Source organism: Lissotriton vulgaris, chromosome 8 (genome assembly GCF_964263255.1).
Source record: "Lissotriton vulgaris chromosome 8, aLisVul1.2, whole genome shotgun sequence".
In the NCBI taxonomy this organism is placed as follows: domain Eukaryota; kingdom Metazoa; phylum Chordata; class Amphibia; order Caudata; family Salamandridae; genus Lissotriton; species Lissotriton vulgaris.
In genome coordinates this window covers 622245287-622272611 of record NC_141696.1, presented here as the reverse complement: position 1 = coordinate 622272611, position 27325 = coordinate 622245287, and the positions used below count along the sequence as shown (strand labels likewise).

The following is a 27325-nucleotide window of genomic DNA, read 5'->3' as shown; positions in this document are numbered from 1 at the left end:
AACAACCATCGGGCTGCCCTCTTGGAACCACGCATAGAGAAACCCCCATTGGATCGCCTCACTCTAGTGAGCACTTTCAACACCAAATCGAACTTGGTCCAAAAAGTGATCAGAAAACATTGGAAAATTCTGAACAGCGGCAAAGAGAAGATCGCCTTTCCTCTGTTCGCTTTCAAACGCTCTACCAACCTGAGGGACCGCCTGGTACATACACGTCCCAAGAGCACACCCAGGAGAGAACTAGGTACCCTATGGGATCTCCCGCCAGTAATAGGGCATCATCCCTGCGGAGGTTGCTCCATTTGCCCTCTAACAATGAAAGTCACGAGTGTGGACATTGGTACAGATAAGCCTTGGGAGCTGCGGCAGTTTACGAACTGCAACAGCACCAACCTTATTTACCTCATCACGTGCACATGTAATGAAAGATACGTGGGTATGACCACGAGGAAGGTACGTGTGAGGATGCAGGAACATAAGAGCACGTTCCGCTGCAGGAAAGATGTCTCCAAACTCACGAAGCACTTCCTCACGTGTAACCATGCCGAAACAGATTTTAAATGGCATGTTCTCGAGAAACCGTACATTCCCCCCCATGTGAGTGACGTGTCCAGATACCTGTTCGTTCGTGAACAAAGGTGGGTGTTCAAATTGGGGACACACAAACAAGGGCTGAACGATGACATTCCGTGGGTCTCTTTGTCTTGATCAAGTCGATGCGTGCCCCTATGAATAGCACTTTGCGCGACTTTTACTGGAAATCAGAGGATTTGTCCCCTCACTTAACAGTATTATTCCCGTTGGGATACAGTTCGAGCTGGCTTCTGGTGACAGCATTTTTGAGCCCAAGAACTAATGAGTATTTAAAGAGCACCTAGCGTCCTGTCACATACGACGGTGCACCTGCTTATCTGGATGTGCTCCAGTGCCTGAGCAGGGTGTGTCATGTGCGTATACTTACCGCTTAATTCCAGCTCACAAGTCACGTGTAGTCTATAAATTTCTAATTTAATTTTTTCCAATTTTCCTAACGTGCCCAGTTGCGGTGGAGCACTACGTCCGACAATGTCTAATTAGCAATTAGTCATTTTGGCTTTTTTGTACTTGCAATTCTGAGGCCTGCTGGAACGTTCTCGTCTTGCCTGTGATTATTAGCAAAGTCTGTTCACAGTTCAGAAGCCCACAACCAGTAGTAGAATGAAAAACTACACTTTTCCTTGACATGATGTCATCGTGTAGTTCTTGTGTATTGGCTGAACGAGCGCTTCACCAGAAGCAGAATAAAAAACTACACTTATTTTTGACATGATGTCATCGTGTAGTTTCTTTTTAATGGCTGAACGAGCGCTTGACAGAATCCAGTTATATGCATACCCCCAGGGTGGGAAGCTAACTGTATCCAGGCCGAGTTACTTCCCAGCCGGTCCTGAGCTCAGGCGGCCCATGTGACATCGCTCTGGGCTACGCTAGGAGCAACAATCCGGAATCCCTTCCGCGTTGTGTACTAGAACTACAATCATCTATGACATGATATCATCTTGTAGTTCTAGATCGGCCCGTTCTCGCGAGAGGACGCGCCCAGTGCCTCATTGCCAGTGTAAACACCGCGCGGGACAGTTAAGATGTCTGGTCCTGCAATCAAGGGCAGGCGGTAATAATGAGGTACGCGGCATTCACATTAATATAATACTTAGACAGGGTGATAGGTGAGGAGGCTGCGATTTGGCCAGCCCCTCCCTCACCGGTTGTGATTGGTTGAGTGTCCCCCGGCCAAACTGTGAAGTAGTCAGAACCCTTTGGGGATGGTGCCTCCCCCTGACTCAGTCACGGCCCGGGACACCGACGGACAGGTAGGATTACCTGCCTTAGCAGCTAGACGCTTTGGGCAGGCTATTCTGTTAACTTTGCGCTACATATTTGTAATGATGTGAACCCTTGTTTACTTCAGCCTGTAGTTTGCAGGGAGATGGAGGGCAGGTGTGTTGTGAACTTATCGATGGGGGCCATTTGACTCCATATACAGAATACCTTAGATTACGTAGACATAAACACTACCAGAGTAGCTACATGTTTGGTTGCCCGGTATGTGTAGCTGACGTAGTCGGTTTTTGTTATTGTAGAGCGGGGTCTCACATATCCTGAGCCAGGTCCAGGAAGAGGTGAGGTCCACTCCCCGGACACACTGGGTGAGTAAATAAGCTGGTATATACATTGTTGTTAAAGAAGTTATTATGCTGCTTACAGACCAGGGTAATAGATTGTGTTTTTCCTGTACGTTTGTCCTCCCTAAATAGTACATATTCAACCAGGTGCCGAAGAGAGGAGTTTAAGCAACTGAAGGAAAATTGTATCCTTTGTTGGTTTTTCACTTGTGTGTTTTTTTCATATATTTTTTCACACCTTATTCACGACTGATGCAGTAGTATTGGTATAGAACAGAGACCCTGACGAAAGCCGAAGGACTAATCCCTGAGTGGCTGAAACATGTTGGTCTCCCCGCAGCTATTTGTATGTACTGCGGTGACGATATTTCACTGTTCTTGTTTTTAGCAAGGAAGGGGCAAACAATTATTAAAGTTTTCTGGGTTGAGCTCCCTATCCTTTTTTAAAATCACCACTTATTATATTTTTACACTGCACTTCCCACCACATCAACAACATGTGGTAGTACCAAGTGATTGTGGGTCGCTACCCCTTATCTGGTTTTCGGGGTATGCCGGTCTCAATGATCTAGAGACACAATACCCGATTAGGACTACCAAATGATAATATTGATCATCACAAGACCGTTGATGGGAATCCTACACCAGGGGGGACTCACGTTACTGGTTCTTCACATCTGGTGATCTGGTTTGTTAGCATACTGCATTCATACCTCTGTACTATTGACAAGGTTTTGAAGAGTAGAGGACTACGGTTGAATCCTCAATTTAGACCCCTAAGTTTGTTGTTGTTTGTTAGGTGTTGTTTCTACACTTGAATCTGTGGAGATGAATCTTGTATTGATTAATAAGTTGCCTCTGGGGATTGCTGCCCTTCACGGAGAGAGACAGACTCCTGCTGCTCTTTGAATCCACAAACAGCGCTACTTTTCGCGACACCCGCTTCGCGGGTGCCGCTCATTTCCATATCCTTCGTGCCTTACTGGTGTGAGCGGCTTCACAATCGGTGAAGAACCATCGCGCTCCCAGGCTGTGGCATAGAGTGTTCGACTGCGCGTGGAGCCGACCGGAGGACTGCGAGGACCAGCAGCCTCAGCTGACACAGCTGGTGCCTCTTCCCCCAGCGGCCACGCCCCCTGCCTCTCGCGATAAGACCGCCTGAGTCCACTGATCGAGTGGGTGCCTCTGGGGATTGCTGCCCTTCACGGAGAGAGACAGACTCCTGCTGCTCTTTGAATCCACAAACAGCGCTACTTTTTGTGACACCCGCTTCGCGGGTGCCGCTCATTTCCATATCCTTCGTGCCTTACTGGTGTGAGCGGCTTCACAATCGGTGAAGAACCATCGCGCTCCCAGGCTGTGGCATAGAGTGTTCGACTGCGCGTGGAGCCGACCGGAGGACTGCGAGGACCATCAGCCTCAGCTGACACAGCTGGTGCCTCTTCCCCCGGCGGCCACGCCCCCTGCCTCTCGGGATAAGACTGCCTGAGTCCACTGATCGAGTGGGTGCCTCTGGGGATTGCTGCCCTTCACGGAGAGAGACAGACTCCTGCTGCTCTTTGAATCCACAAACAGCGCTACTTTTCGCGACACCCGCTTCGCGGGTGCCGCTCATTTCCATATCCTTCGTGCCTTACTGGTGTGAGCGGCTTCACAATCGGTGAAGAACCATCGCGCTCCCAGGCTGAGCATAGAGTGTTCGACTGCGCGTGGAGCCGACCGGAGGACTGCGAGGACCAGCAGCCTCAGCTGACACAGCTGGTGCCTCTTCCCCCGGCGGCCACGCCCCCTGCCTCTCGGGATAAGACCGCCTGAGTCCACTGATCGAGTGGGTGCCTCTGGGGATTGCTGCCCTTCACGGAGAGAGACAGACTTCTGCTGCTCTTTGAATCCACAAACAGCGCTACTTTTCGCGACACCCGCTTCGCGGGTGCCGCTCATTTCCATATCCTTCGTGCCTTACTGGTGTGAGCGGCTTCACAATCGGTGAAGAACCATCGCGCTCCCAGGCTGTGGCATAGAGTGTTCGACTGCGCGTGGAGCCGACCGGAGGACTGCGAGGACCAGCAGCCTCAGCTGACACAGCTGGTGCCTCTTCCCCCGGCGGCCACGCCCCCTGCCTCTCGGGATAAGACCGCCTGAGTCCACTGATCGAGTGGGTGCCTCTGGGGATTGCTGCCCTTCACGGAGAGAGACAGACTCCTGCTGCTCTTTGAATCCACAAACAGCGCTACTTTTCGAGACACCCGCTTCGCGGGTGCCGCTCATTTCCATATCCTTCGTGCCTTACTGGTGTGAGCGGCTTCACAATCGGTGAAGAACCATCGCGCTCCCAGGCTGTGGCATAGAGTGTTCGACTGCGCGTGGAGCCGACCGGAGGACTGCGAGGACCAGCAGCCTCAGCTGACACAGCTGGTGCCTCTTCCCCCGGTGGCCACGCCCCCTGCCTTGGTACACTTAATCCGCCCCCGCTCATCCGCGACGCGGGACGCGCGCGGGACGGAGCACGGGGTGAAGACCGGGCAAAGAGCGGGCCGTTTGAGGCCGTTCGAGTACGGGAGAGTCCGGTCCGGGCCCCCTCTCTTTGCCTGCCCCACCAAGACTACTGACACCTTGAGCAACGTGCACACGGGAAACAAGAAGTAAAACATCTTCCCTTGCTGCAGCCGGAGCGGTTAAAGGCCCTATTGACACCTACTTTGCCAAGGCTGGCTCACTCCTGATCGAGGAGATCCAAGTCCTGGAGCGAAGAATTTCACAAGAAATTGATTGGGTAAGGAGATCATCTATGGGGCCCATGGCACTAGCTAGAACGCCTGAAAATAGTTTGGGCAGGCCTATCACGCATAGCTCTGATCAGGTACCATGCCACCTTACGGACACTTTAACAACCAATCCAGAACTCACTATAGATGTTCCAAGCGACCTAGAGGACATGAGCCTGATGGTTCTACCCAACACCCAAAACACCCAGCCTATACCACCGCAGAACACAGAGGTAGCTCTAACCATAGAATCCAATAGCGACAACAATAAGGGAGCTAGAGAGGGGGCCATTCCTAAAAAGAAGCAAGGGCCACAAAACCCAGAAGAACTTAGGTCCAAAACTCCTAAACCCAAACAAACTAGAGGTAAGGGGAGGAAACTAACCGCCCTTGGTCCAACAGGGGTAAGATTAGGAACACCAACCACTTCCAGACCACCTAAATTAACCCCACCTTCACAATCTACTGATAATGTTCAACTAGATAACTCCTCAGATGACATCACCTTGGAGGATATAGGTTCACTGCTCAGGACCCTATTAAGTCCACTTGAGGCAAGACTGATTAAGATAGAAGCAAGATTAGTGAGTATCGAAAAGGCAACTGTGCAACTAGCCGATGCTAGGAAAACTGATAGCAATATGACCAAGATATCAAAGGAGGGTACAGGCTCTAAACCTTCTAATGGTAATAATCTGCAGGCTGTATTGAATAATAAACCACCAGACCCAAAACCTAAACCCATACAACCTGCAAAAAACAATGCACCCCAAGCCAAAGTTGCACACAAAGCCCCGACACCCTCACAGCAACCAAATACTGCTACTCCCAAACCTGCCTCTTCATCAAAACCAAATCCTACGCCATTGACTAAAACTAAGCATGACCCCCCACTCGAGGGAGAGAAGCCACATACCAAACGAAAACTACAGTTTGTAAATCTCCCACCAGAAGCCGCCCCTTACACCGTAGTTTTGGCTGGGGTCCCTGAACTCGACCCCCCCACATTTGAAACATACACCTCACTCAAGAACAAAGTAATAAACTGGCTCTCGGTAAATAGACCACTTCCGAGAGGAACAGCGAGTGACATTTCCACAACTAAGAGAGTAGCATGGGTGGGGCATACTAGGAAATCCATTAGAGGAGATTGCATTCTGGTCTCCTTTAGAGACCCCAACACAGCCGCATATATTTGCTCCTGTGCTACTGATGAGGACTTCGGTAACATCATCCAAACACTTCCCCTCTCATTTTTCTACCCCTCCAATTTATACAACTCGGAGGATCACAGGTGGGGACACCACCAAGAGCTATTGGAGGGTTGGGAAAATCGTCACAGAGAGATCAACAATTACCCTTCACACAGGGGGAGACCAATTGAGCACTTCCCTGGTTACGGAGATGAGGCTGGGTGGGAAACTGTCACTAGGAGGAGGAGGGGGGGTGTTGGTTATAGGAGGGGAATTCCCGGACCATATAGAACTCACTATCCTGCCTATCTACCAACACAAAATCGATACAGTAATTTAGATATGGTAGATTGACAGGTGGCTGGAGAGGGGAATGTTGCCTCTGCAACCTCCCCAACTATCATCAATTCACTCACAGTTCCCACACTCGACACGAATACATATACACTGGTGGATACTTTGACAACAAGCTTAGATGAACCGATCCAGACGCCAGCCATGACGAACCCTTCCTTACCCACTGCTACTAGTCCATCGGGCTTCACATATCCCTCCCCAACTCATAGGGCCCACCAAGAGACCATCAATATGGTTGTGAGCCCGCCACGCGTTCAAGTACCACACATAACTGTAATTTCGTGGAATGTGGCTGGGCTCTCTAGTAAATTAGACTGCCTAGAGTGGGGCTCCTACCTTAGTTCCAAAAACTTAATACTTTTACAAGAAACCTGGGCGCGAGAAGCAATAGACTTACCTGGCTTTGCTTCTTTCTCCAAAACAGCCAAGTGGGGGGGAAAGGGGAGACCATCTGGGGGATAATGATAGGGGTAGCAACGGATCTAGGCTGCCAAGCCTCCGATCTGGAGACCGCTTCCGACGATCTGTTGGCCGTCCTACTAGAATGGCCTGATATTGTCTTACCAACTGCTCGACTGTTTCCAACTTTGTCGCTTCGCCGGCCCAGGTGGGTTGTAGGCGGGAAGCTGTGTATGATGTGTACAATTCTAATAAAGGTGTTTAAAAAAACCAAAAAAAAAAACCCTTGTTTTTTGTGTGACTTTTTATAGTTTGTTAATGTAAAGAAACATATTTTTACCCATGAATGGTCTTTGGCTTTGAGCCGCGAGGGGTGGGGTTTGCCACAAGGCTGGACAAAAAAACCAAAAAAAAACCCCTTGTTTTTTGTGTGACTTTTTATAGTTTGTTAATGTAAAGAAACATATTTTTACCCATGAATGGTCTTTGGCTTTGAGCCGCGAGGGGTGGGGTTTGCCACAAGGCTGGACAACCAAATATGAAGTGTACCATTTTAAGTATGACTTGAACATTACAATATAAGAGACTGTCATTTTTAAATAAGGCAGAACTACAAGTTTTTTCAAAAGTTCAAAACATTAATACATAAAAATCAGGTCTTTTTGCTTTGTCAGGACATCAATCTATACATAAAGCAGGCATTTTAGCTTTGTCAAAGGGTCTCTCTATTAATACATTAGCCTCATGTCATAATTTATCATCATAACTAAAGAAATCGATAGACCAATATGGGCTCCTATGTCTGGGGTACGGTGGTAGCTTCAGATTTCAATCAAGGAGAGTCCAAAGACGTGTTTTTGCACCGACGCGGCCAGAGTGAGCGAGTGAACGAGAAGGATGCCGGAGGATGCCGGCGGCACCCGCTGATTCTCCACACGGACGGGGTCCCACTGAGCCGCGACCCCCCCGCTGATTTCCATGCAGACGAGCTCCAGCAGAGCCGGGGGCGCCAGGCACGGTTAATCATCGGCCCCCCACAGAGCACAGGGTTCCGGTGCTCTGTCTTACATGTACAGAGTCAGCATCAGCATCAGCTTGGAGTCCTCGGGGGGTGCACGGGAGATTTCCACCACTCTCGCGGTGAGTCCTTACTCTGGGATTGACGGAGGGATTGACGGAGGACCTGCCGAGTTGTGAGGTCGGAGGCTGAGGGACTGCGGGACTATGGTTGTGTGCTGTGCCGTGCTATGACTCGGGCGGGCCGAGCTGAGCGGAGTTAAGTGGAGGCTGGGGTGCTGCACCAAGGCTGCGGCCATGTTTCCGGCTGCCATCACTGCCGCCATAGGGGTGTAGCAGCAATTGCCTCCTCCAGCTTGCAGTGGCCGCGGTGGTGGGCGTGGTGCCAAAAGTGCCAAAAATGGTCCCAAAGTCCGTGGTGAAGGTGCAAAGGCGTAGCAGCGGCCAGCTGGATCGTGGCCTGCAGACACTCACCCCTTCGGCTTCACCAGCCCCTGCCTGTGGAACCTGGTGGGGGTGTGGTGGTGGTGCGTGGAGCAGCATGGAGTGGCTTCTCAGGTAGTTGGTGGCGGCCCTTGGATCCTGCTACTCACGCCTGCCTGCGCTTGCACCTGAATTCCCTCAGTACCTCACCCGTGGACTTATAATTATCGCTTAGGCACGCAATATACAGGGGTTACTCGAGGCCAACCGGTGCCAAATAGTGTAATTGGTGCAACTTGGTGAAGTGTGAGAACATACAGTGGTCTGGGTGAAGGGGGATCCTGGGCTAAGTTCAATTATAGCACCACAACAAGATTCCCGATACGTGTCATCACGATTTACACACCAACATATACCATTACAGACGAGGACAACATTGACCAAAATAATGAGGTCAGGTAGGACAAGAACAAACCCACCACAACCCACAAAATGGAAAATCAAAGCCAAAATGGATAACAAAGGGACAGCCTCCCCTCAAAGTAGTGCAACTAATTCACTAAGAAACCACGCAACCCCATTAATACCACCAATCTATTACATTTTTGGCTCAATGAATCCAACTGCTAAATTTACATTTTTAAAAGACCCAGTTGCAGCCATTTACTCAATGCCAGCAAAGATTAACGGACTTCAAAAACCACTGACGCCGTACAAAGTAACCAACCAGTTGGATGATAAAACAATCAAATTGACATCTATAATACCGGCGCAACCTATGAATGGTACACTACACACCATTGGAACAGAAGGGCCAAACATGAGCAAGCCAACGCCGCAAGAGGCTGACAAGTCGCCTAATCTGGGGAATAACAAGCACACAATTCAAATACAAGCACAAGTACACGCAAAACCAGGAGATAACAGCCAGGAGCAAGAACGAGCGCAGTGTAAAAGCCCACACAGTATCTCGGACAGTATTGCGGTTAATATTTTGGAGAACCCCACTACAAACCTAAGTCAAACTAGAGTAACATTAACACCCACACTGCCATCACTATTGATTAGTGACACTAACATGGACCAACCAGGGGCAGTATATCATTCTCATACTTCTAATATCCATGTCTCAGGATGTGAGTCAGGATGTGAGCCAGATAGAAAGATTAAAATCAAATTGGACGTCGTCTGTAAAGAAAAACCCAATAACCATTCTACACCAAGACAAGAGTCAAAACAACACCATGAAAAGGAAGAACTCAGTAATATGGATGAATTATGTGACTCGTGGATAGAGTCCCAATCAATTTTGAATAATGAGGAGATATTACAAGCATTGAGTATAACATCTAAATCCAATATACAAATTAAGAAAAAAGGAGAAACAAAATCCCAGCAAACTAAATTATCCAACAAGTTCACAACACTAGCTAATGACGCACTGCGAAAAAATCCAGCAGGGGGGCTACAAAGTAAACAATTGACGTCAGAACCAAAAGTAAGACAGGAAACCCCGGGTCTTGGTCAATTCAGCTGGGTGCCCCAGGGCACCCAGTGTGACATGGGATTGCAGGGGGAGCCTCAAGACCCTTGCAGCCCCAGTCTGCTCCCTGCCTCCTGTGGGAGCCGGCATTGCTCTGACACACAGGGGGCTGCTGAAAGGCAGATCAATTGTTTTAATCTATTTCCCTCCATACATAGTGTGTGCAGGGAAACAGATAAACACTCAGTTTTCTGCAAGCCAGAGCAATTTGACAGCTACGGCTAACAAACTATGGAATTAAGTTTCCTTTTGGTTGTCGGGGGCTGTCTTCTACCACCACGCAAAAGCAAAAAGATACCTCCCAAGGGAGGGCACCTTGGGAGGTAGCAGAAGTCGGCCCTGGGATGTGGCAGTCCCCAGAGCTATCCATGGCTCCACAAGGAGGGCTGATCGGCCCCCCTCGTTGTAGCTCTTAGCCATGGGAGGTGGTGAGCCCAACAGTTGTGGGAAAGCACATGTGCCCCCAATAATTTAATCTTTAGCCCTAGGGAGGTGGTGGTCCCCAAGGCTGTTGGGAGGCCATATGGGCACCCCGCAATCATTTGACCTATGGCCCCCGGGAGGTGGAAGAACTCAGGACTGTAGGTCAGGCTGTATGGCCCACATTCATTTTAACTGTAGCCCCAGTGAGGTTGTGTTCCCCAGAGCTGCAGAGGGTCTGAGTGGGCTCCCTGCATTAATGTATGTATAGCCCCGGGAGATGACGATCCCAGGGGCTGTGGGGGAGGCTGTACGGATCTCCAGCAAACCTTTTATGTTTAGCCCCAGGGAGGTGGCAGTTCCCATGGTGCAGAGGGTGCCGCATGGCCCCCTGCATACTTTAAACCATATCCTCGGAGAGGTGGCAGTCCCCAGGGCTTTCATAAGCTATAGGAGGGGGCCCCAGTGTCCCCCCTGCTGCATATATTTGATAATGTGCCTGGAACCTGACCCACCAGGGACTATACATTAATGAAGCGCTGGAGCCCACACTTCGGTTTTTTTTTGTTGCCAGGAGCTGTGGATACGCCAAAGCCTTTTTTATGCTTTTTTGCCACTGGAGGGTCCCTCTGGGACCCCACCACCACATCTAGCGGGATGAGGGTATTCCTACCCTCCCCCCTTTTATTTTTTTAAGGCGTTTTTTGGTGGAATTCAGGCCGAGACCCCAGATGGCTGCCAACAATACTTGACTATCATATTTGAGCACGAGGACAGTTGGATCCTCAAAGGATCCGTATTCCTGCATATACAAATTTGGATTATCCTTAATATTTCCAAAACTATGAACAAATTTACAAAAAGATCGCTTTCTGGAGCAGCAGCCACCTTTCTGCCAATTTTAGTGTAATTCTTTTTCGGCACTTTGGGCTGCAGACATGTCTAAAATCTCTATGAGAATTACCATGGGGACAACGCGTCTTGGGACCACTCCACTCTACGCTATTCAACTCTACGCCAATCCACTCTTTGACACTCCATTGTACGTAATTCCACTTTATGATAATCGACTAAATGCAACTCCATTCTGCACCACTGTAAAATATGCCAGTCCACTCTACACCACTCCACTCTATGCCACTCGACTCTACACTATTCCATTCTACGCTACTTGATTATATAAAACTCTGTGGCATTTCACGCTAAGGAACACCACTCTACACTACTCCACTCTATGGAACGAATGGAATTGTGTGAAAAAGTCATCCTATTGACACTTTTTTATAATAATATAGCTCTTTGTAAATGTATCCTTTTTAAAGTGTTTTATAATATGTGCTTTATGGATGTTTTATACACAACCGAATAAAGCTTGCTTTGATTTGATTTGATTACTCCACTCTATGACACTCTGCTCTAGGATATTCAAATTTATGCCACTCCACTCTTCGCCCTTTCACTCTAAACTATTTAATTCTATAGGACCCCCCCTTTATGTCCCTCAACCATGTCCAACTCAACTCTATGCCACTCCACGCCACTCCACTCTATGTTATTCGACTGTACGCAACTCCACTTTACACCACTGTCCCATATGTCAGTCCACTGTACTCCACTCAACTCTATGCTACTCCACTCTATGCTATTCTACTCTAAGCTACTGCACTTCATGCCACTCTGTTCTACGCAATCATCTTTACGCCGCTCCACTCTATGCTATGACACTCTACACATCTCTTCTCTAAGTCCTTCTAGACAACTCCACTTTACAGTATTTTACTCTATGCCACTCCAGTCTTTTCTATTAATTCCACTCTACGCTAGTCCACTCTACACCATTCCACGTCACTCCACTCTATGCAATTCCAATTTATACCACTCCACTCTATGGCATTCCATTTGACGCCACTCTTCTCTGCAGTAGTTCACTCTATGCCACACCACTCTATTCTATGCTAGTCCACTCTACACCACTCTACCTTATGCTAGTCTACGCCACTCCACTCTATGGTATTCCACTTCATGCCATTCTGCTCTACCCCACTCCACTCTAAATGTTTCCACTGTACACCACTGCACGCTATTCCACAGTATACTACTCCACTGTCACCACTGTATGCCACTCTACTTTACGCTATTCTACTCTACCCCACTCCACACAGCTCCTCTGTACGCTAATCCACTCTTATCCACTCCATTCTATGCCACTCCACTGTATGCCAAAATACTCTATGCCACTAAACTGTACGCCACTTCACTATGTTATTCAAGTTAACACCGCACCACTCTATGCAATTCCAGTCTATGCTACTCCACTCTGAGCTATTCGACTCTATGTACCACCACTGTGCACCACTGTACCGTATGCCAGTAGACTCTACGCGGGACCATATTATGCCGCTCCACTCTATGCTATTACACTCTACACGTCTCCTCTAGACGACTCCACTTTACTGTATTTCACTCTATTTCACTCCAGTCTATTCAATTAATTCCATTCTATGATAGTCCACTCTACACCATTCCATTCATCTCCACGCCACTCCACTCCACAGTCTATGCCATTCCACTCAAAGCTATTCAACCCTACGTAATACCACTGAGGCACCACTGTACCGTATGCCACTCGACTTTACGCGGTCCACACTTTGCCACTCTAGTCTATGCAATTCTCCCCAACTCTACGCCACTGCACTCGATACGAAAATGCTTTATTCGATATTGTTTTTTTAAAATCATAAAAGCGTACAAACAAATGACAGTCATTAAAAATAAATATGTACATTCAAGAACAACGTCACTTCAAAAAAGACATATCCCCAGCCTCAAAATTCAGTGGTGTGACATGTTATTCAAGGGGTTTATCCCTATCAGGAGTAAAGATACACGGATTTGTCCTTTAAGGTGAGTAGACTCAAGAGTAGTGACAGTTGTACAATGGATCAAATCTGTTGGAAACAGAGAAACTAATACCAGTGGGTACCTGGACTCCCCCACCCAACGAGTGATGGTAGGCTATTGTTGGTCCTAACCGGGGGATATTTGGCAAACAGGGATAAAAGTCAAGTAGATCCCAAATATGTATTGGGCCATCCCCTTCTTGGGGCGGACAAGATCTTACGTATGGAGCGATGTTCCTGTTCCTGAATCTAACCAGTACCAAGTCCCCTGAAATGTTTTTTGGTAGTGGGCCCAACCAGCCCACCCTTCTCACACTCAAGATTCCGCCATCTTTGTCCGGTGGTAGGGGTCTATTTCTTCCCATCCAGAATATAACTTTGTTCAATAGGTCCTGCTGACTTTCAGCTTTTCCCATCGCAAGTGCTGGTACTCCTGAGAGGACGGACACATAAGGCGCGGCTTCTGGCGGGAGGTGTATGTGCGGTACTTTGCGTACTGTTTTGACCTCTAAGGGCCTTGATATAGTAGATTTGAAGGGAGCTTTGGAAGTGGTTGAATCTGGGATTTTAGGGGATTGAAGAGTGACTTGAACGCTTTTGTGGTTGGGAGTTGGCTTAGCTGTTGGGAAAGTAGTAGATGGCTGGGGTCGGTTCGATGTTACTGAATTATTGATGGGTTTCAGGATAGCCGTGATTTTATTCTCTAGACCCGAGAGCCTTTCCCCTATAGCGTTGATTTTTTCTGTTAGTGGGGAAATGATGGTCTTAACAAGTTGTTCAATCTGAGTCAGTAGAGGAATCTGGGAATAAGATATTAGTTCATCCAGTTTGGCATCAGTCTCCATGGTGGTAGGGAGATTATGAACAGACAGTGGAGGGCTTACAGAAGGTTTATGGCATTTGGATTGATTCCCTTCGGCATTGTCCTCATCATGCTTTCTTTTGACGGGTAATTGCCGTGAAAGTACTGAGGCTTGTGTGTTAACTTTATTCAACAAAAAAGGGGATTCCTGTGTACTGCCTTTAGTACTTGTGGTACAGGTGCCTTTGGCGAGAGAGGGTGATTCCACACTGACATACTTTGTTTTGCATAGACTGTTTAGCTCATCCCACAGGGACAGGTTATGTACTCTTGGGGAGATTAGTGGAGGAGATAGCGTACTAGATGGAGAGTAACAAGGACAGTTTATGTCTATCACATGAACAGTAGGCAGTGAGCTTGTGCTAATCGTTTGGTGCATTTGCACCACTTGACCTGGGCACCCCTGCCCAGCTGGGCTTGTTTCCCCCTTACAGGGCATGATCAGAGTAGAGATAGTAGTATTACAGAAAAAAGTCAAATAAATGTGTGTACACTCTACCTCCTTTAGCAGAAGTGACAAGGGGGGTGACCTGTCCTGTCCCCTTCGGTCCACGGAGGGCCACAGAGGGCCCGTCCTTTGCCCGGGCTTTGCTTGGCGTCCCGCGGAGCGGAGCGGAGCGGAGCGGAGCGGAGCTCTCCTTTGAGGCGCCTCCTGGCGCTTCCCTGGTGCGTGAGAAGCAGCGCCGCCGCTAGGGCCGCCGCTAGGGCCGCCGCTAGGGCCGCCGGGAGATGTAGTCCCGGAGCGGCGGCGCTGTAGGCTGCACGAGTGGACTCCTGGCGGTGGCGGCAACAGTGGGGGCTTGCTCTCCTCCCCCCTCCTCAGGGCCGGTAAGTTCAAGTGTTCCCCGCGCTCCGCCAAGCGGAGCGCTCCTTTGAGGCACCTCCTGGCGCTTCCCTGGTGCGTGAGAAGCAGCGCCGCCGGGAGATGTAGTCCCGGAGCGGCGGCGCTGTAGGCTGCACGAGTGGACTCCTGGCGGTGGCGGCAACAGTGGGGGCTTGCTCTCCTCCCCCCTCCTCAGGGCCGGTAAGTTCAAGTGTTCCCCCACTGCACTCTATTCCACTCCACTCTACAGTATTCCACTTTACGCCACTCCACGCCACTTCACTCTACACCATTCAACTGTACACAACTCCACTCTATGCCACTCCACTCGAAGCTATTTCACTAAATGCCACTCCCCTCTACACTATTCACACTACACCACTGCACTCTATGCCACTCTACACTACGTCAATCGTTTTTGCAATACTCTGCTCTACGTTATTCCACTCTACACCACTTCACAATACGTCACTCTACACTATTCCACTCCACAGTATTCCACTCTATGCCATTCCACTCTATGCCACTCAATGGTAAGCCACTCCACTATAAGCCACTCCACCCTATGCCAATCCATTCTATGCCACTCCACTCTATGCCACTTTTTACACCACTCTTGGTAATCCACTCTACACTAGTTCTCTCTACGCCACTACCCGGTATACCACTTACCTCTAAGCTATTCCTCTCCACGCCACTCCATTCAACACTATTCCACTGTAAGCCAATCCAGTGTACCCACTCCACTGCACACCACTCCACGCTATTCCACTCCATGCAAGCCTACTGTATGCCACTCCACTATACACTATTTCACTCTACACCACTCCACTCTGCACCATTCCACTCTACGCCACTTCACTGTAGACTATTTCACTGTACATCAATCGACTCTTTGCCACTGTACTCAATGCCATTCCACTTTGTGCCACATCCACTCTATGCTTCTGCTCTCTATGCCAGTCCACTATACGATACTCTGTTCAATTTGCACCACTCAACTCACCGCGCTCCATTCTACATTATTCCATTCAACAGCATTCCAAAGTACACTATACCATTGTACACCACTCCACTCTCTGTATTCCACTTCACACTGTTTTGCTGTACACCACTCCACTCTACACCACCTGACTATATGCCACTCTACCCCACTCCATTTTGTGCCATTCCACTGTACACCATTCCACTCTACGCCACTCTACTCTACGCTACTCCACTATATGCTATTCCGCTGTACCCCAATCCACTCTACCCCAATCCACTCTACGCCACTCCACTGTATGTCATTCCATTCTATGCCACTCCACTGTACACTTCTACACTGTACGCCACTCCACTGTACGCCACTCCAGCCTATGCTATTCCACTATACAACACTTACCTTCCCACTATTCTGCTGTATGCCACTCCACTTTACGCTATTCCACTGTATGCCACTCCACTTTACTCCACTCTATGCCACTTCACTGTACGCTATTCTACACTACGGTACTCCATTGTGCATCACTCTATTCTATGCCACTTCACTCTAAGCTATTCAACTTTAAGCCGTGCTATTCTACACCACTGTACCATACACCACTCCACTCTACACAACTACACTCTACACCACTTCATTCAATGCTATTCCACTCTACGCTACTCCACTCTACCGTATTCTGCTCTATGCCCACTCCACTCTACGATATTCCACTCTACCCCACTCCACTCTACACGTTACTCCACTCTATTCTACACAACTTCACTGTATGCTTTTCCACTCTACGGTACTCCACTGTAATCACTCTGCACTTCTCAACTCTATGCTTTTCAACTCTATGCCATGCTACTCTATACCACTGTGCTGTACGCCACTCAATTCTATGCCACTCTTCTCTACACCACTCCACTCTATGCTATTCCACTCTATGCCACTCAACTCTGCGCCACCAAATACCACTCCACTCTACAGTATTCTACTCTATGCCACTCCATTCTAAACTACTCCACTCTACGCCACTCCACACCACATCACTGTATGCCACTTCACTCCACACGTATTCACTGGACGTCACTCCACTCGATGCTATTCCACCCCTAAAGAATTAAGTATAACTTGCCACTCTAACATGCACAGTGTTTTATTAATGATTTTGTTAGACATATGAAGAGTCTTGTTAGCAATGCTATGATTTAGCATTCTATAAGTGATGTAATATGAAAGGGTATAAGCAGTGCATTGAGACAGCTTGTGTTATAGTTAATGTACTCCAGCTAGTGAGCTGACAACAGTGTGTACGGAGGTATGTAAGTTATAGTAATTTATAGATAATGCATAAATGAGAAACTTAAGAAATAACTATAACTTTAGAATTTCTAATGTTTGTGTAGGTTATGTTTGGTATGTGTGGAAAGAAGGAATAAAGTTATGGTAATTTGAAAGTGGTGTGCAAATAATACATTTAAGGTATCACTATACCTTTAGAATTTCCAATGTGTGTGTAGTTTACGTTTGGTTTGCATAGAAAGTATAAATAAAGTTTCCCTAACTAATCTTTAAACTTAGTTTTTTCATTAAATGTACATATATATATATATATATATATATATATATATATATATATATATATATATATATATATATATATATATATATATATATATATATATTGTTTGTAGTTTTGAGTTGTAGTTGACTTATTCCTGACTCAATTCTAAATTTCTTGAGAATAGTCACTTCGATTCATGGATAAAAGCTTTGTATATCGGGCACATTAATTTGTAGGTACTAACAGGTGTTGAACACACAGTGCGTAAACAGTTATAACACAATATGACATGGTGTTGCCACTTACTTACACTACGTTTGAACATGAAGTGCCTGTGAAGAATCATATTTCAGTGAGCATTAATGGGCTGTCCTTACCTCCAAGTGAATCACTGAGGTAAATTTTATATCGCAGAGAGTTACATAGCTGTATGCCAACAAACTTCTTGTACCATGTCCTTTTGACATACTGTTTTCCCTTGCATTCAGAATATGTGTCTGATTTAAATTTAATTTCAGTCCAGATGGCATCCTTCCCTCCTGCAGAAAAAGAGATACATAAATGCAATAATTTATTTTCCTCTTTGACATCTTAATATACAATTCTGTTTTAACTGCAGGTAAATTGATGCTATAACATAAAGATCTATCTATCTATCTATCTATCTATCTATCTATCTATCTATCTATCTATCTATCTATCTATCTATCTATCTATCTATCTATCTATCTATCTATCTATCTATCTATCTATCTATCTATCTATCTATCTACCTATCTGTCTGTCTATCTATCTGTCTGTCTGTCTGTCTGTCTGTCTGTCTGTCTATCTATCTAATCTAGCTATCTTAGACCCACATGTCAAGATTGTAATCAGCGGTGTAGCAAGTGGGGGGGCGCAGAGGGGACGGTCTGCCCTGGTCGGCAAGAGTTTTGGGGGCCCCCCCCCTGCTCTTCCATGCTTTTGCCGTGGGGCGGCAATTGCAGGAAAATCGCTAGCACCCCCATCCCATCTCTTACGGCCACTGCAGGTGGCTAAAAGCAGGGTCCGCTATGGGGGGGCAAAGGAGCTAGCTACACCACTGATTGTAATATGCTGTATAATAACGTCGTGTGTCGGAAGCCACCACAATTAGATGATGCTGCCCGTCACCTCCCCCAACAATGGCACAAAATAACTGTGCAAGCAACACCAGAGCTCTCCATGGTCATTGATGTAGAAGTTCAATGGGTCTTCCTTGTTAAAAAGGGGAACATTAACTCAATAGTAAAAATATACTCAATCCCTTTAAACGGTGATGTGGCAAATCAATTCAAGCTTGAACATATTGTCCCTATGCCCAATGTTTCAATGCGTCACACACAAGATATTATTTGTGCAATCATGATGACCATTGCGCTCATGGTATCGTACTATAGGTATTTGTAAAGAGTGTGCATTGAGCTTACTATAACATTTTAGCCTACTGACAAGGGTTATAATGGGCGTTTAAGCCCATGAATCTGAATTATGGGCCCAAGCCAAAGGAGATGGCTCATAATGAGATTGATGACCAATAACAACCTGTATAGACAGATTTAGAAGGACTATAATGCTATTAGAACATTCCACCCCAAGGGTAAGAATGTACTGAATACAAAATGGAGAAACAGAAATGGGGACATTGGAATGTAGTAGTAGGCCTACATCAGCCATCAGTCGCCCTGAGGCCAATCCATTATCTTCAACAGAGCTCCCAACATGACTATGTTCTAATTTTCATTATACCACCAACCCCCAAAACTATTAATAATTCACACCGTTTTCTGAACACTGATAAATCTCATTGGCTGAAAAGTCGCCTTACCTCTTTAATTATCTACCAAATCTTGTCTCAAGTGTGCTCTTATTTTGTTGTGTTTCACTTTGTATACATGTCTTGGCAAATTGTATTAGATCATGGAGAGTCAGCAGTAGCGTCTGATCTTTTGGTTGAATAAGTGGGCATAGACAGGCACAGCTCTCCACCCCATGTATGAATGGTGGAGGCATTACTTTTTTTCAGCCTCTCTGTATTGATGGCATATTCAACACACACATTCAAAGCAGGGAGTGTTAAAGCTTAGTTTTTGTACAGGAAGGGTCCCATTCCTTTACAAAAACTATTCCTTACAGAACACACACACTTGCGCTATGGCAAAAGGGTGTGTGTGTGTGTTGGTGTGTGGCAGCCAAAAGTGTGCCAGAGCAGTGAGAGAGGAACACCGCACCACGTTTTAGTAGATATGGCACTGTTCTGCTCTCTCCCTTTCACACAACACAGAGCAGCACCGTTAGATGCTGTGCTGCGTTACTTTCCCACTTAGTAAATCTGGACCTATGTTCTTAACGCCTCAGCAACCTCCTGGTTTGTCTATGTCTAACGTCTAGCAGTCATCAGTCAAAGCAACTTTCAAGAGGGCTTCTTTCATTTCAGTGGCCCGTTCAAATGTTTGCTGGTAGATCACTTAGAAAGCGACAGTGGCCTTCTGCCTATTGCAGAACTACATTTACAACTTAAAGCGGCGACTGGTCTGTCTCAGCTGCCCCTGGATAGGCCCCATACGGAAACATACTTTTCCACGAAAACATTTACATTGGCAATACTTCCTCACACCAAGTACAGATGGGACATGTTACATCATAAGCATAATAACTTTTATTCCCATTAATGCATAGCTCGAAGTAGCTTATTCTCCAGAAGTACAGTAGTCCATTACTTCATCACAGAAAATTGTTTATAGTATGTGGAGACACAAAGAGAGGGAGAGAAAGATATTACCTGTAATTGGTTCGCTTACTCGAGGGTCCACTGAAATCAGAAAAAATGCAAATGCTTAATTACATTCTTTAAAGTGACCGGTTTTAACATTTCAAAGACAGCGTATTTAAACGTGTTCACATTTGAATCTATTTTCTAATCTTTATAAATTAACATTTGCTGCTTGTATATGGGATTAAGTCCACGTACAATCATTGCAAAATCAAATGAAAAGAATAAATATACGACAATCATAGATGTAAGATTACGACTTATGATGTAATTCTTCTAAAATGAATCAGCCCGACTCTTCTCATTTTATTATTACATTCTTGTAGGCAGAAGCAATTGCGCTTCGATCAATTTAGCAAACCTTTGGATTACATATCCTTGCTTTGTTTCTTCAATAGACACATGCTTTAGGTTTATTTCACAACCAGCAACTCATGAGATGTTGGTTTTGTTGGTGCAATGGAGATGATTTGATCTTGGTTTGAGAGGGGCTATTCCGAAAGGCAGAGATTTATAGGCGCAAGTTCACTGACACTTTTTTCTTAACTTTAAATAGCCGTACTTACGGGAAACATCCTTTACAACGCAACTTTTACCACGCAGTGCCTTTACGACGCAACTTTTACAACGCAAACCATTACAACGCATTGTGCTGGGGGCGCTCTAGGATAGGGAATAGGTTAATTTACTATCCAACACCTTCCCTACTATCCACGGGGACTGGAGTTGGAATAGTAAATTAAACTATTCACTATCCAGCGCCCCAAAGCACTATGCGTTGTAAAGGCATGCGTTGTAAAAACTGCGTTGTAAAGGCATGCGTGGTAAAAGCATGCGTTGTAACGTCAAACATCCGTACTTACATGATGTCACTTTCTGTATAGATATATCTCAACAGAATAGTTTGATGCACTTTGCAACACTTACTGCACCATTATCGAATGAATCATTTTGGTGTAAACCACATGCCCAGACAAATAAGTGTTCAAATTGCTTTCAAATGTGCTGGGAACAGCCAAAATGTTATGACTTTGTAGGTAACATCCTCCTTGCATTTGTATGTCACTGTCTGCTTCCCTGTGAATGCCCACTGCTTTTGGTGCAAATTACTGTGCATGCACTTGAGTAGCTTATGTGCACAGACACACCACATACGTCCTGGTTACATGCATGTTTAACACTTCTTTGTCTGTGTGAGTCACACTTAAGAGTAGTTTTGTACAGTATGATTTTTCGAAGTCCAAGTCTGACATCTGTCTGTGTGAATCTTTAAGATTCAGCCTCAGAATATCTAGACAAGGTACGTAAAACAGCCTGGCAAAGAAGTGGCTGCATGAATTGGGAGACAGCCCAGCCCATTTTGAGTAGTTAAAAATCTTGGACTGTATTTAGCCGCAGATCTTCATTTGGCCGTCACGCCTCAGCAATGGCAGCACACACAAATAAGTAAAATGGCATGTCAATACCATTTTACTTAATTGTTGCAGTGCAAGGGCATGGGGTGGATCTTCATCCTGCAATTGCAGGATTACAGCTGTCCCTGCAGTATGCATGTTGGGTTGGTCGGATTTAATGCTACGGGTCGCCTGACATGTGCACTGTAAACCCAGGAGTCCCCTGGCTTTGAAACAGCCGGGGGATTGCTGGCACAGGCCCCCAGCCTCAAAATGAGCGCTGGGTTAGCCTGCTCTAGGATTGGTTGTATTGGTGTCCCCTGAGCAGGAAGGAAGTCCTTCCCTTTCCTGCCCGTGGACATTCATGGGGGAGAAAGGTGCGCACCGGGGGGACAGTGGTCTGCGGCATGGCTTGCGGGTGGGGGGCTGGACACAGGGAGTCAGGGGTAGTGTGGGGGGATCGCGGGTCTTGCGGGGGGTTGCAGGTGTTGCGTGTGGGGGGGGGAATACAAAATAGATAAACATACCTTGATGCCAGTCCCGTGTCTCTGCTCTTGCTCTCCTGTCTCCGACTCCAGGAACGGAAAGCAGGCAGCCAGGCCCCACCCCCCTGAGCCAATCACAACGCTGCAATGCAGCGCTGTGATTGGTCTGCACGCCATGACACAGCACTCAGCCAGGGGCTGGAGGGGTGGGCATTTCCCCATGCAGGCTGTAATGCAGCCTGCATGGAAATAGGGACAGTCTGCATGACTGGTTTGGGCGGCCCGAGAAGGCCGACCAAACAATCATTGCACACTTGGGAGTGGAGAAACCACTCCTCCCCTGCCCTGCTCTATGAGTAGAGCAGCCCCACCCACCCGCTTGCCTGCAAAGCAGCTTGAAGAAGCATAACATAATAATAGCTCTACGTTATTATCATTTTATGTTTCTAATTGCCACTGCTCAAAGAAGTGGGGTGACGCTTCTCCATCATAATGGCGTAGCTACCTCTGCTGGGGGAGCAGTATATAGTGAGTTTGGTTCTGCAGCACCCCACCATATTTTTATAGTTGTAGCTGCCACTGAATCTCAACTGTATTTACAAACATGAATTTTTACCTTAGGCTGCTGAGCACGACCCTTGCGCTGCTCCATTCACTCACATTGTATCAAGTAAGTCAGGGCCTTGATAATGTCAAGACTAGATTTCTGCAAGGTCATCTATGCAGGAGCCCCAAAGAAGGGGAGTAAGAAATTAAAGAGACTATAAAAATTGGATGTTAAACTTTCAATGTCATTCCCTGGTAAGCCAGAGAACAACGTTCATGTTTCTCTAGGAAAATTTCAAAGTACAGTAGGGCGATGGCCCAAAACACCTACCATCACTTTCCCTAAACTATGATCTGGGTTTGTATGAATTGCCATTAAGGCGATTCATACAAAGCTATTTAGCTTTTTGGTGGTTTGCTCCCCTGGTGTGAGGGACTTTTTATTTTTTAGTCTCTTACTGCCTGGATATTCCTGGCAGTGATGGACGATGTCAAAAAGCCACCTGATCGCCCACTCTAAATAGGGTAGACAGTCAGATGGCTAATCTGTGATGGCCTGTAATCCCTCAGGCCGTGAGAGGAAGGTTTACGCCAACTAAGTGAATTTTACTCCATCCGCGTAAACCTAGTGGTCCGCCAAACAGATGACAGTCCACCAAACTCTAAATCAGGTCCTTTGTTACTGTGATGGTAGTAAGAAGTGAGACTGTAAATCATGCACACCAACAGGAAGTGCACATTCCTGCCTTTACACTCTACTTTACTGCTTTTTCCATTTAATGGTGATGCTAGTTTTGCTTCTGGTTCCTCCTTCTGCTTGAGACGTCTGGAAATCCTGATGTTGGGTATTTTCTCCAACTCTTTCCAAAAATTGGCAAATGAAATGGCAGAAAAGTCTAGCTCCGTATCTAAAAGTATGTTAAACCCATGGAGCAACACTTCAGAGACATCCACTTCAACATACAGTAGTATAAGTAAAGTGCCCTAACTCTGCACAGTCGACATGCTGCTCGCCAATTTGAGTGACTATTAAGAAACAAATTGAGATTTTGGGGCATATTATCAAGCGGCAGTGATAATTATCGCTGGCCGCGCTTAGCGTGAATTTTATTTTGCCGGCTATCGCTGGAAAGTATCACCATGCTAGCGCTGTATTAACAACGCACAGCGCAATGGCAATAATTATTCCAGCGATAGCAGTGTTTTCCTTGGTCCATGGAAAACGGCGATAACCTTGCTGATATGACCCTGTGGTCGTATCAGCTTAATCCACCCCAAATGATAATTATACGTAAGTCAGCATTTTAGCAGACGTTAGCTTTTGGCGAAAACCGCCTCTGCTAAAATGCGTGGGCTTCCTTGTAAATATTGCGATGTGCTCATCAGCGACAATTTACATGCAATACTGTCCAGTTACGCCCACTTTGCATCTCATTAGAGATGCAAAGTGAGGCGTCGGGAAAACGGGTGCTAACATGTGCTAATGCATGTTAGCACCGACTTGTAAATAGGGCGATAGTTTTATCTCCGCTTTTTGGGCTTTTAAAGCAAAAAAGCGCAGATAAGGCCCTTGTTGATATGCCCCGTGGACTCTCCTGACTGGTCTCTAGTGTAATAGGGCCTATGCTCATGGTATGGAGAGATGTATACTCCATTAAAGTGACGAACAAAGATGAATGTGTCCGACTGTAATGCAACTGGTGCTCATGTAAAGTGCTCTGATACCTTCGAGCCAGGTTCGTGCTATATAACCCCCCCCCCACACACAAAAAAAAACTTGTAATACTTGTGAATGTTTAGCGGGAACCTTTGCATGCTTTCATCGCCGGAGGGAGTGAAAAAAAGAACACCGATCTGGAGGAACAGCCTCTTTGCAAGGACTGTTCCAGACTCTCAGCCAAGCTGCCCATCTCCCATGTCACAGGCTCCCAGACCCTCTCCTAGTATGAAACTCTCTCTATTTAACCTTCTGCTGCATCACTGCGTGTAATGTAAAAGGATATTTATAAAGCGCACTGCTACTCCACAGAGTGTCCCGGCGCTAAGAACCACCACTTCAAGCACAGATGATGTGGCCTCACGGCCAGAGGGCCAGAGCTGCTGACTTTGGAGCTGGGAAACCATGTTCGAGTCTCAGATCGGCTAAACATCCTGTGATTCTGGGCAAATCGCTTAATCTCCCCGCGCCTACCACCAACAAAATAAAAAGATTGTCCTTTTGTAATGCAACTGGTGCTCATGTAAAGCGCTCCAATACCTTCAGGTCGAGGTGGTGCTATATTAACCTCCGCCCCCCCAACAAAAAGAAGCCTCCTGAAATGCTCTTTGGGGCCATGAAATTATTGATGTGGTTGGCTAGTTATGTAAATTAAAATGCACCCTTCGTGCTCCTGTACTGATATGTAGTTCTAAGTGCCATGGTGGGGGCACGTCCGAGGCCGAGTAGTCAAGGCACCTATTAGATGCGCCCTGATATGGTTCTGCTGCATTGCTCTGGCCGCTGACTTGAAATAAAGAAGCTCTTGATGGCTGTTAGATACGTTCCTGTGCTGTATAGACTTCACAGAAAGTATCGCGTTTCGGAGGATCATAATATTTTTACTGGTTTCTATATACTTTTGCATTTAAGCAAAATCCTATTAAAAGCTTCAGTAAACAAGTCTGTTTATGAGCTAAGTCGTCTTCTGTTGAGTATGGTGCAGGCGAAACATTCTACATCTTTGTTCTGGCTTTCCTCTGCCTATTATTAATTATAAAACCTTCACAGTCATGCGCTAGGGAAAAATGGTACGTTGATTATCTTTAAATTTAAGAGCAAACCAAATGGGGTTCACCAGTGGATAGCCATAATGAAATCATTTGAATTCGTAACAAAATATGAGCATATGTATCAAGCAGAATTGCATTTCGGCGTTTGCGATCACAATTTTGCCAAATGGTATGTATGATGCAAATCTGCGTGCAAAATAAGGAATCACAAAATTTGCGATTCCTTATTTTGCGATTGCATTTAAGAAATTGCAAATTTTGCGATTCCATTAAATGCAATGTAAGAAAAACCAAAAAAGTGCAAATTGGCCTTAAGGAATCGCAAATTACCACCAACTTCAAGTTGGTGGTAATATGCGATTTCTTTGAAAAATTCACTTTTTTGCATTTTTCAAAGTGCAATGTGACGCACATACATGCCCTTAGGGCATGTATGTGCGCAACATGTGCACCCATGCTTATTTCAGGGGTGCAACGGGGTGTCCTTTTGACACCCTTGCACCCTTAAAATTGCATTCCCAATTTGCGATTCGCTAATTGCGAATCACAAATTGAGAATGTCTTCCCATTCATTCCTATGGGCCTCTAGGCCCATAGGAATGAATGGGGAGGCATTCCTTAATTGCGAATTGCAATTTGAGATTCGCAATTAAGGAATATGTAGGATTCCCAACATTTATTGCAAATCCTACATACATAGCATTTTGCGATTCTCAAATGGCGGTTCGCAAAAAATCGCTGTTTGAAAATCGCAAAATGACTTTTTGATACATATGGCCCTAGTTTTGTTAAAGTTTAGGAAATTACTTAAAACTTAATTAATGAATTAACTCTTGACTTAACAAGAAAAATGATTAGAAGTATGTTTGGTAGTCAGATATAGAGGGAAAGTCCTGAGTACCAGGAGGGAGCCCACTATCATTATGATGTTGAGCCAGATAGGCCCCCATACCACTCTGTCTATTACAGGCTACTGCCGATGATCAACACAGATACTGATCAAAACTCTGGCCAGTGAAAGACCAATGGGTGCTAATTCCAAAATGCGGGATCTGCCAAAATCTTAGAAGGTCTCATCATGTTGTAGAATAGGATTATGTTGTGGCAGTATTAGATATTGAAAAACCCTTTCATACACTTGACTGAACATATATACTATGCGTCTCGGAGAGCATGCAATTTAGCCCTGACTTTCTGGGCTGAATTAGACTGTTGTACACCAGGCCCATGAAGAGGATCAAATCGGACGGGTTTGTATCTGACAGATGAGAGGTTGAGGCTGCCACCAGAAAGCGGTGCCCCCTGTCTCCCTCGCTGTTCACCCTTGCAGTTGTCCCTCTAGGCAAAGGGCTGTAAATGAGATTGCAGAAACGTGGAATCATTGTGTGTTCCAGTATGGACTTAGGTTCATATTCACAAAGTGCATTTTGTAGTACGTTTGGTAGTACTACTAACGTACTACTAATGTACTACAAAGTGCTATTCATGAACTTAACAAATCGAGAAGAAAGTGATCATAATCCCCTAGTCTTAAACCGGGACCTGGGTCATTCAATAGAAGATAAATCTCTAGGGCTAGGCATTACAACTGGAGCAGAAATAAAGACCCTAGTAAGGAGAATCAAATTGCGACCCTTTCACTCCACACGGAACGGAAATAGCAGGTATAAGAACCGACTTGGGGGGCAACTTCTAACACAATGGAACACAATGACCAAAGAACTGTTAGACCCCATATTGGAGTGCAGGCATTGCTGGCAATCCATAAAGCCACTGCAACGCTACCCATACAAACAGTTGCCGAACCAAAACATGAGTCCCTCACGGAAGAACCTTAGGAGAACCATCTGATTAGGTAAAATCAACCCCACAAACAAACAAAAACATAAAGGCAGTAAAAGAATTGTGGAAAGCACATAAAAAAGTTATCTCAGAATTTAAGTTA

At 46.2% G+C, this 27325-nt stretch overlaps 1 protein-coding gene across 18 annotated transcripts in view; it reads right to left on the bottom strand.

Annotated features, from left to right (window-relative positions):
* The window catches only part of ABI3BP (ABI family member 3 binding protein), a 1784442-nt gene that overhangs the window by 43637 nt on the left and 1713480 nt on the right, over positions 1-27325 (bottom strand). For all 18 annotated transcript variants that reach the window (XM_086934483.1, XM_086934484.1, XM_086934487.1 and 15 more), the window contains 2 exons: positions 20196-20225; positions 17773-17934 (listed from right to left, as the gene is read on the bottom strand). In XM_086934483.1, coding sequence (XP_086790609.1) covers positions 17773-17934; positions 20196-20225 — 192 coding nt within the window. The remainder of the gene's footprint in view (positions 1-17772; positions 17935-20195; positions 20226-27325) is intronic.